Source organism: Apaloderma vittatum, unplaced genomic scaffold, assembly GCF_000703405.1.
Source record: "Apaloderma vittatum isolate BGI_N311 unplaced genomic scaffold, ASM70340v1 scaffold19728, whole genome shotgun sequence".
Classification (NCBI taxonomy): domain Eukaryota; kingdom Metazoa; phylum Chordata; class Aves; order Trogoniformes; family Trogonidae; genus Apaloderma; species Apaloderma vittatum.
Genome location: NW_009729345.1, coordinates 20,228 through 30,946, shown reverse-complemented (window position 1 = coordinate 30,946; position 10,719 = coordinate 20,228). Strand labels below are relative to the sequence as shown.

The window sequence follows — 10,719 nt, the reverse complement described above, 5'->3', positions numbered from 1 at the left end:
TTGGGTAATTGCCATCACTAGAGATTTTCCAGGCTATGAGTATGCATCCATTTAGCAGGGATGGCTTAAAAATAATGCAGTCTATTTTGCCACAGTTCAGAACTTGGAGTGAATGACTCATTATATGCATATTTTATCCCAAATAATTTTTTAAAATTTCTTCCCACTTCCCTAGCTAGGGATAAAGCAGCAGGGATGTCAGCGAAAAAAAAAAAAAGTAAAATTTTCTCTCAGTGTGTGCCAAGCCTACATGAAATAAGAAACAAGTTACAGTGAGAGAGAATAAAGCCCAGATTGATGTGACCTTTATTATTTTAACAGTGTCTTTCAGCACGATTACAGAGTTGCAGGATTGCAGAGAACAGAGCTGGAATATAAAATAACATAAATAAATAGAACAGGAGCCAAAGCAGTCAGCAGGAGGTGGTTGGAATTGGGCAGTGAAGGATGGGTGAAGGGTTTGCATTGGTCAAAGCCTTTATGATTCAGCCACCAGAGTTGCAAATTCTGGAGAAGGGAAAAATTTTTAAAAAATATTAAAAAAGGAAAATGTAAAGAAGGAGGAAGCATATTACAATGATTACAGAGTCACTGGTGTAGCAGAAACATCATAATAACAGAAGAACAAAGAAATCCAAGTTAATTAAAGGGAAAATATGACTTGGGAAATCTTAGAGTGAAATGAAAGGATTTTTTGAGGGTAGGAAGGAATGCTATACGTGCCAGACTGTCAGGACTGTCCACTGCTATTTGTCTGAAGAACTTGATTAGTTCCTTGTTATTTCTTTGTAAATCTCAGTGGGGTGAAGGCAAGAACTCGAAATTTAATTTTGCAGTGAGATAAATTTCCTTTATATCAGAGTTTGGCAAAAAGACTCATTAATGAGCCTTCCAGAGTATTCCTATCCCTATATTATAAATATATTACATTTAAACTCAATTTCATAATGGCAAATTGACTGAAAATGACAGGTTACAAAAACAGAAGGCTGACACCAACCTGTGTAGCAATCTGGACCACATTGGTGCTAGTGAGAAAAATTCCTGCGATCTCAGAGGGCCGAGATTTTACCTTGTGGCTTTCATTAGTGTTACATCCCTAATGTTTACATAAATGTATCTATCTGCAGTTTGGAGTTATTTTATGCTTTGGTATATATAATGCCTTACAGCAGGGGTGATAAAGCATGGAGAAGGTACGTTTGTGTATTGGTATTGCACTCTGCATGCTGCATTACCCAGAGAGGTTATAATTCCTAACTCCATCTAACCTCGGAAGAGTTACACATGAGAATACCTTCTGCAGTTGTGTGTGCCTCAGAGCGTTAAAAATGACAGACTGGAGGGAATCCCAAGAAGGGCAACAAAGATGATAAAGGGATTAGAGGGTATATAGAGAGAGTGGTTTATGGGTTTAACATAATCAGCTGAGAGGAAGATGACAAATAGGGGAGGCAGTCATCTGTAAAGGCTCAAGAGAAAATTATTGAAGTTTGACATAATGAAGAATCATGTCTTGCAACTCAAAAAGACAGAAGATGAAAATTAGGCATTTTAGAGAACATTCTAATGTTTGGTTGAAAATGCTAAACTCTAAATAAGTGAGATCTTTACTGACTGGTGTGTGCAAACAGACAGCACTTTTGATGACGTGTCCAAAAAACATGTTGCCAAATGCTGACAAACCAGACTGAGAAATAGAAGTATCAGAGGGTTTAAATTAAATCCAAATTCATCCATCATTTTGAAAGATGTAAATCCAAATTAGGATTAGTGATGCAGATTACTTAACACAAACTGTGTATAAATCCTGTACACGGTGGGTACATAGATCTAAAGTGTTGCAAACTGAATTTAAGAGATAACATAAAGTGCTTCTGATAGAAACCCAGAATACTCTGGGCAGGAAAGGAAAAAGGCTATGATTATTAAATCACTGTGTGAATAAATCCTGCAGAGAGAAACATGTATTGCAATGGATGAAACCTTTCCAAAAGGGAAGACTAACTATGCATATTCTATTAGAAGAAGTTGTCATACTTGCTGCAGCTAAGTTAAATCCTTTTAATAATAATTTGTATCTATGGAATATATTTGGAAAATGTTATTCAGACTTGCAGTGAAATATTTTCTATAATGCATTATGATAGTGATGTTATCAATAAATGGCAATATATTTCACAGGTACTTTCTGACAGCCAGCAAACCATAAAGTATTCCTTCATTAATAACTGTTACACTTTATACTATTTCTGGGATTTCCAGTATACTTTAAATATTCCAGAGATGTTGCATTTGAATAATCTTGTAAACTAGTTCACTATTTATTTTTATATAAAGGTTAGCCCAGCCATAGGTGGCTTGTTTCTAAGCATATTCATATATGCAAAACTCGTGAGAAAAGACACTGTGTATCAGCTCCTGCCTGTTGGTCATTCTTGTAAATGTTTATTGCATCTGACTGGCCTGTTAGTGAAAGAATCCCTGTGATTGACTACATCCTCTTTTCCAGTTCTAATTCTCCTTGCAAAGAAAATTAAGTTATATCTTTCTTTGCCCAAATAATAGTTTTAAATTTCAAGGATTTAGGCTATTTTGTCATGTAAAATAATTTACTAGCTGTCTTGTGTTAAAGCTCTGACTTAAAAGAAGAGGATTGCTTCACTGTGTTCAGTATAGTTTAGTAGAATATACTAGCCTAATGTGTGCCCTGTAGTATTTTACTGAAAAGACAGAAATAATTACAGAGGGCATGTTGTAGGCTAATGACTTGTCTCACCAGATTGTGTTTCTTCGTTACTTGTACAACAGCAAATCTGTTTAGGAAACTCCATAAGTAATGACTCACACTAATTTTTGAAGAGGTACAAGAGCACAAAGAGGAATAAGAAAAGAAGGACTTCTGAAAGATTTTTTTTGTCATGCCTTTTACCTGTGGCAAGGTCATGACTTATCAGCTGTAATTTTGAATTATTGGGGTCTCATTTTTAGAACATTTAAAGAAAATAAGTAAAACTTTAAAAAATATTTGCAGAAGTTGAGCTGTATCAAGGAAAAGATTTTGACATACTGGGATAAAAATCTGAATTTGTTCTGTCCACAGTATATGATCTTTGAGAATTCTTTATGTACTTTCTCAAATCTAGTGATATCAAGAGACTGAAAGGCATGATGTGCACATCCAGTGCTAATGCACAAAATAGATTTAAAAAACCCACATTCTGAGCAGAAATCTTCGTTTTCTTTTCTCCTCTATATTATAAACCTCCTCCTGAAACTGACAAAGTTGCTTCTGCAACACTTCCAAATCCAATGTGGAAGCTAATGTTTGTAGTTTTATTAAAAACCTGGCCTTGACATGCAATTTTTTTCAGATCCATCATCTCCTCTTCACATCAGTGGAAGATGGAGGGGTCTTGGCATCACATAGAGGATGATCATGTCTTGCATGAACAGGCTACAAGCTTTCAGCTGTTTGAAACTGGCAGATCAGCCACAAATTACAAATTTTGGTTGGACAAGAGGTAGGCTGGTGAAACTATTTCTAAGCTGAACAGTCTTGCAGATATTATTAAAGATTTAAAGCAGGAGACCTAAGAGAAAATTTCCAGTGTGAGACCCTAACTGGAAGAAGGCTGATTAGGTTGGGATTAATGTATGTAATGATAGTCTGAGGGTGATGGCTCTGTGGCGTAAAAAATCCATGACAATCAGTTTTTACAACTGTGATGGGCTCCTGAGGGAGAGTGTTCAAGGACCATCTAGTGAATTAACATTAACCCCTGTGAAAGGCTGCACTTTCGTGATCACTTAGAGATGTATGAAGCTGATGTTTGAAACAAGAGGCAAAAGTGATGCCTGACAGTTCAGCTGCAGATAAATAAACAAATGGTTTGCAACAGAAATACAGCATTGCAATACTGAATATCAATGCGATGAACATTTGTGACTTTTTTGGAGAAACTGATTTTTATTTACATGATCATTTTATTTACATGATCAATTATAATCTGAAACTGGATTTATGAACCAAAGGAAAAGCTGGAAAGTATCTGTCATCCTCATCCTTTGGTGGCAGTCCCAGCTGTTAACTTTGTATGTATTTCAAGCCTTTCCAGTGTAACAATTTGCTGTTGCAGTCAAATTTGAGAAAAGGAAAAGAAAACGAGAGCGTTGTACAGTAGGGATATGGCCAGAAGAAGCAAAAGAAAAAAGCCCTTTGTTCTCTTCTCATTATCGAGTATAAAATTCAGCATAATTCCAGTTCGAAGTTAAAGAAGGGTAAAAGTTGCAGAAGAAAGAGATAAGGAGAAGAGGTGTTTGATATTGCTTTATTACAATGTACTGACTTTCAGGCATTGTTTAAGCTTTAAGGGAAAAAAATTATGGTCAATCTTAAATGAAAACTTTTATGCTGTATTCTCTTGTATAAGCCAAAATCATTCTGCAATGTAATTCTTTTATTCCAATTGATACTGCTTTTGGTTTGTAGCCTTCAGGGAATAACTGAAAATCTATCTGATATGAGGTTGGTGGATCAGCTGTACGTTTACTTACCTGAATCAAATTTTCTTCTGTAAAGCTTGCCCAGTGATTTTAGTATCACTGCTGCTAATTTTAATGGGAATAAGGAAGACCCATACAATAAAGCATATGAAATTTCAAATAATGACACACTCATCAGGGTAAGTAGCACTGCTAAAGTTTAGCAGAAACTCCTCCTAGATGCTTCACAATTGCTCCTTTGCAACCATGATATAATCATAATCTGAGAAATTAAGAGGTTTTACTCTAGAACCAAGGTCATAGTCACTGATATGCCAGTGTACTATGAACATGTAGTTTAGCTAATATATCGCCTGAGTAATACGTCACCGGCTGATTTTGTGTGTCATTTTCAGCTTCTAAATTTGGGGACTATCTTAGCTAACCGTGTTTTGCTTTTTATTCCTTTTTTAATTTTGTTTTTCTTTTTCAGACGACATTTTTTACAAGTCCCAGAGATTAGGTAGCACAGAGGGGGTTTAGATATTTTTTAGATTTGAACCTATCATATGGCTTATCAATATGGTGAAAACTTTGCCACTGCCTCCTGTCTAGGTGATTTAGTAATCTGGGAGCAAGATTCCTCTGCTATCTCCTGCAATGAGGAAAGATTTAATTCAGAAATATATCTCTTCATGTCTCTTCCAGTGTGTCTCAGGGATACAGAAGGAGAAAGAAGGAGTTTTGTATGTAGGCTAATTTGATTCATCCCAAGGGGAAACAGAAAACAGCAGTAATTTTTTAAGCAATGCTGTGAGAGGAAAAGTTGTTCTTGTAATTCTTAGGTTTAGTAAAAGGGAGTTACAAGCTCTCTTAGCTGTGAAGACCGACATAAAAACTAGCAAAAGCTGGATAGACAGTTATTGTATAGTAATTATGTAGCAGATTGATTGTACTTTGAATTTTAACAACATTGCTCTGCTAAGTCATGCATTACTTTCCTGTTTACTAATCATCAAATAGAAATGCTGGTACTCAGCGTTTTTCCTTTCTCTCTTCTAAGTTTATAGTCAAGCCTGGATCTTTGAACTCTCAGTGTCCTGATCTTCACTCCACTGAAATCAGAAGAAAAATTTAAACTAGTTGAAGTAGAAGTTGGATCTGTACTTGGTCCTGTGATGTGCCTTAACTAGAGCTCGGTTTCTGTAAACTCTTGCCCCCTCTAGTGTCAGAACTCGGCTCCTGTTTCACCTAAAGCCTGCAAGCAAGGTATGGCAAATGTAGCAGGACTTGGCATTTCATTAAATCCGATTTGTGCCCTTCAGAAGGTCACAGCCCCCAGTGATTCCTAGATTGCCTCAGTTCTGGTATGTAAGAGTATTCTGGTATGTAAGATTATTACTGTGAAAGTTTACTCCTCTAATCACATACCATCAGCGCCAATTTTACCATCACCGTCCTTATCTCCAGCAGCCAGAAGAGCCTTCGTTTCTTTGTCTGACAGGTCTCTTCCATCTGGGGTAAAGCCCTTCAGTACAAACCTAAAGAAGAGGTATGAAGAAAAAGGACAGTTTTGTGGTTTTCTTTCAAAACAGTTTCACTTCATATTTATTTCTACCACTGATTTGATACATGAGTTGGAATCCAGGGTTACGTCTTGTGTTATTGACCTTCTTTAACATTCGGGAGGAGTAATTTACTCTGAAACTACATTTGAACTGTCTGTAAGGTATTGATCATCCATGTGTTTCAGGGATCCTGCAATGAAAGTTACAACTAGCTACCTCCAACACACTTTAGATCATTTAATCAGCAAACAGATGATTATTGCACACAAATACTAGTCAAGAGATTGAATTGTATGTATTATCTGCAATCTTGTAAAAAAAGAAACAGGAAATGAGACTCTTAAGACAAGGTTATTTGAGAAAGGACATATCTTTACTTACTTTAGTTCTTCCTCTTCAATGAAGCCACTTCGATCTTTATCAAGAATATGGAAAACCTTCTTCACATCTTCTGGGCTCTTCTTTTTCAATCCTACCATCTCGAAAAACTTCTTGTAGTTGAAAGACTCAGCCGCTATAAGAGATGAAAAGCCAGAGAATCACTTAGAAAAAAATCTTTGAGACATATACCAACACATACCCGCGGTTTTCTTTCACGCTGATGAATGTCCAACCCTGGGAGGCACAGTCGAGCCCAGCTGAGGTAGGAGCTAGATGTGGGCGCTGTAATTGTCCATGCTTTACAAACACTAACAGAAATAAACAAGGGGGGAGAGGGGCAGTGTCTCCCTTTCGCAGATGAAGAGCTGGGCTACAGAGGGATGGGGACCTGCTCAAGGTCACACAGGAAGCCTGAGATAGAGTTTCAGTGCCTTAACCCCCTTTTTTTTTGCCAAGTTTTACACCAAAACAGTCATCTGAGAGCAGACTGACTAATAGGTCGCTGTCACTTTTTTTGACATTTGCGCCTCTGGAAAAAAAACCCACAACACAACAAAATCCAACAAAACAACGCTCATGCTCAACTACGGAGCATTGACGAAAAGTCTGTTGGAGCACATGGCTATTTCAGTTGCGTTTCTTCTTTCCTGAAGCCTTACTATAAATCAGTGTCGCGTTTCCACCGCTAAACGTATGTGCGATCGTGGTTTATAAACTCAGACACTGCAAGGGAGTGCTGTGCTGTATGCTGCCTGCAAGACCTTGTGAGGTACGGGGAGGAAAAAAACCAAACCAACAACCCACAGCCTTTGAAACAGGAGCCGAGATAAATGAGTTTACCTGCTCAACCTCCCCTGTCCTTTAACAGCACTCGCTATTGCCCCACCTATGCACCTTAACAACTGTGGTGTAGGTTAGAGAGGTGTAGATTAGAAATCCGATACAGTGACCTCCAGAACGTGCTGTGAGCTTTTTTTTTTTTTTTTAAATTCCCCATGCCTTCTTATTCCCGCCGCAGCTTTTCTTCTTACATAAAACTAAGGATGCTCAGTCTTTCGGGATCTGCTTGACTGAGATCTGTCATTAGTTGCTGCTAATTGCTTCGCGAGTTGGAGATGGCTCTAGAACAATGGAAGCTAATGAGAAAAACAGCTGCTGCATCGGGCAAAGCAGTTTGTTGGTCTCTTCCACTCTCCGGCTGCTGAGTTTAGTCGGACTCAGCGGGTTTTGCTCTTCTGTCGGTTTGAGAAGGTCACCGCACAGACCAGGACAGAAAGAGACTGCTCTCCTGGGTGGTGCGATCAGCCAGGTAGTTTAGGGGGAGGGGGGAGGTAACGCGCACCCCGGAGCACGATTTCTGGCGTTTCTTTAAGAGCAGCCTTAACTGTCTGTGAGCACGAAGAGGGTTTGCTGTCAGTTTAGGGGTCGCGATGAAATCGAGGAGTAGAGAATGTCTGAAACCCGGAGGAGTGTGAGAGGGAAGTATGGACTGCTGCAGCCATTGGTCCTGCAGAAAGCTTCTGCAGTCCGACAGCTTGTTCTACTGTTGCCTTCTGCTCCATCCCGAGAATCAAAGCCCACCCGGAGATTCCGCATAGGAAGTAGGAAAGGAGCGTTTTCTTATCTCCTTGAGACGAGAAACAGCCGTTCTGTAAAACCTGCAACTGAATTTCGGGAGTGAGTCGGAAGCTGCCGGCATCCGCGGCTGACTTCCCTATCCCGCATCAAGATACAATGCACTCTGGCTCGCCGAGGGTTTTGTTCCCTTTGAAAGTATCCTCGTGACAGAAGCTAAGTCTGTACGCAGTTACTGCTTGCCTTCCTTGAAAAATAAGTATTTCAGCTCTGTAATGTGCAGGGCAACTTTGCTGAGGATGCAGCCCTGTACTTGATAAACCTGTCAGGTTTTCACTGCACTTCTGAAAACACATCCTCATCTGATATTTTGTCTAGCCAGATCCTCTAATCTTCCACGAGTTTAAATAAATGCACTGCTTTCCTAAGCTGAAGAGACGAAAGGAGGGAAAAAAGGAAAGAAAAAAAAAAGCACTCACCTGAAAAGGCTCCCACAGCCTTCTTGATATCCTCAGCGCTGAGCACGTCAGTCATAGCCATCCTGCAACTGTTTGAACAGGGAAGCAAGTGCGAAAAGATTAAAAAGTGCTTTTCTCATCATTTCTGCTCATATGACCAAAGCTGCAGTGCTGTGTGGGGATGGCACACCGGGAGAGGCTGGACCCGTGCCAGCTCTATAGCTCTGCCTGGAGAAGTGCCATGGGCTGTCGCTCTCCAGGTTGCAGAGCACCAAGTAGTCCACAAACGCGAGGGTTCGGCTAAAGAGAGGGTACAGGGATGCCTTCGCGGGGGCCGGGGTGGGGGAGGACGCGAGTGGGGGTCGCTCCCTGGGAGGCTGGAGCTTAAGCCTTACTGGAGCACTGCTAGAGTCTGTCGTGATACCGGCTGGAGAAAGAGTTGTGCCAAGGTCAAGTTCTCGGGTGCTGTGGAAGAGCTAGTGGTGCAGAGCCTTTTCCTTCAGTAAGTCAGGAAGACGATCTTTACCAGTTATATTCGGTGATGAGTAAGGAACTGCAGCATATGCCAGGCTTCAAGCTGCTCTTGAGGTCGGGAAGCAAATGCAATGTAGCTTTTGAGCATTTGCCTTATCGTTCAAACACTTTAAACATCCCCCCCTTCTCCCTTCCCCCACCCCTTCACACACATATTCCTTTTAGACCTCGTTTCTTTCAGGCCAGTCCATATTAAGCATCATCCTCACTGAATTAATTATCACATCCCTGTGAGATCCTACAGATCCCGTTTGTAATGCACAGTATGCTGCCGAATCTTCCACGATGGGATATGGTGAAACGAGATGCGAGGTGACAACACGCTCGTGCGGGGCTCCTGTGCAGCGGTGGGCTTCCCAGGCAGGACCAGGAGCTTCCCGACATCATCAAGAAAGATTTAGGAATTGTGATGTGTTTTGTAGGGTTGTTGTTTGTTTTTTGGTGTTTTTTTTTTCCTTCAAGAAACTGTGCCCATTTTTCATATGAAATATGGCAAGTAAGTCCAATTCGTTCTCAGAATTTGGACGGGAGCCATCAGGCTTGAGATAGCCAAGGTTAGGGCCCAGTAGTAGGGCAGATCTCTGCAGGAGGACTGGCAACTCCGCTTTAGGAAAGACGGGGGAGGGCAGAGCGGTGGCAGCGAAGTCCCCACGCTGCGATCAGTGGGTACAGCCCGACCCCGCCGACGCAATTGTACCCTTGTCCGGAACGGGGCGGCGGGAGAGGGGACAACGGAGGCGGCTGCTGCAAAAACTCGGGTCGCTCCGTCAGTAATTCCTTGGCGTTTCTAAAATACGAGCCCCCATCCTTTTCTCTGCGGCCCAAGTTCAGCTTTAAATGGGTGAGTCATTAGCATGCCACTGAGCGCAGAAGGACGGAGGAGGAGGTGACATTGGGGTCTCCCCTATTTTTTTTTCCCTTTTTTCTTTTCTTTTGCAAACAGCGACTCTTCGTTGTGGGAGGGACTGACGTTTTTCTCTCGTTTGAACTTTTTTCCCTCCTCATTTCCTTGTATTTCCTGAGAGACAAGAGAAGCTTAATTTTCTCCAAGGACAAACGAGGAGACGAATGAGAGAGCCGAGTCTTTCTGCCTAGGTTGAGCGCATCTTTCCCTGATCTGCAGGGACAGAGGAGCTGTGAGCAGGGATGCGGACTCGAGATAAACCTGCAGCCTCACAGAAGCCCTCGACGCCCTTTCCCGCATGGGCAGCCCTGGCTCAGCTGCGCGCCTTGCTTCGGAGCCGGGCAGTGCAAGGGCGCCCTGAAGGCAGTACTCGGGTTACTCAGGTCTATTGCTTCAGCAGAGTTGAAAAAGCCTCGTGGAGCACAGGTTAAAACTCAATCGTTGGTCTGTTTTGAGCTTAGGTTAAATGTAGACCCGTCGATATACAGCCATTTACAAGTGAAATCAATGTGCGTGATCTTAAGTAACTGGCGTCCGAGAAGTGGCGGAAGAGAGAGGAATCCCTTCTGGGTTCCAGTGCCTGATCCGCTTTCCCTGCTTGCCTAAGCTCAGCATCGCTGCTGTCCGCAAATGAACTGGGCCTCGCTCTCCACGGTTTCTTTTCTTACTGACGAGCCTTTTGCAAACCCGTTGCTGAGCTATCCTCGTCCTCGGAGCCACAGAGCCTCCTTTTAAGTCCCTACAAACGGGAACGCTCCTGACCACCCGCCAGTGAAGATGCTGTTGTTGCGGGTGACTCGTGTTTCGGTGCGAA

General features: G+C 41.6%; 1 protein-coding gene across 3 annotated transcripts in view; it reads right to left on the bottom strand.

Annotated features, from left to right (window-relative positions):
* Window positions 1–285: 285 nt before the first annotated feature.
* Window positions 286–10,719, bottom strand: part of PVALB (parvalbumin) — an 11,946-nt gene continuing 1,512 nt past the window's right edge. The window contains exons 1-5 of one of the 3 annotated variants that reach the window (XM_009874413.1): window positions 8,863–8,933; window positions 8,489–8,556; window positions 6,435–6,567; window positions 5,917–6,026; window positions 286–507 (exon numbers count right to left, since the gene is read on the bottom strand). In XM_009874413.1, the coding sequence (XP_009872715.1) occupies window positions 479–507; window positions 5,917–6,026; window positions 6,435–6,567; window positions 8,489–8,549 (333 nt within the window). In that variant the 5' untranslated portion in view covers window positions 8,550–8,556; window positions 8,863–8,933 and the 3' untranslated portion in view covers window positions 286–478. Of the gene's footprint in view, window positions 508–5,916; window positions 6,027–6,434; window positions 6,568–8,488; window positions 8,557–8,657; window positions 8,934–10,719 lie in introns of those variants that run through there. The other 2 variants (XM_009874411.1, XM_009874412.1) reach the window with 2 other exon arrangements.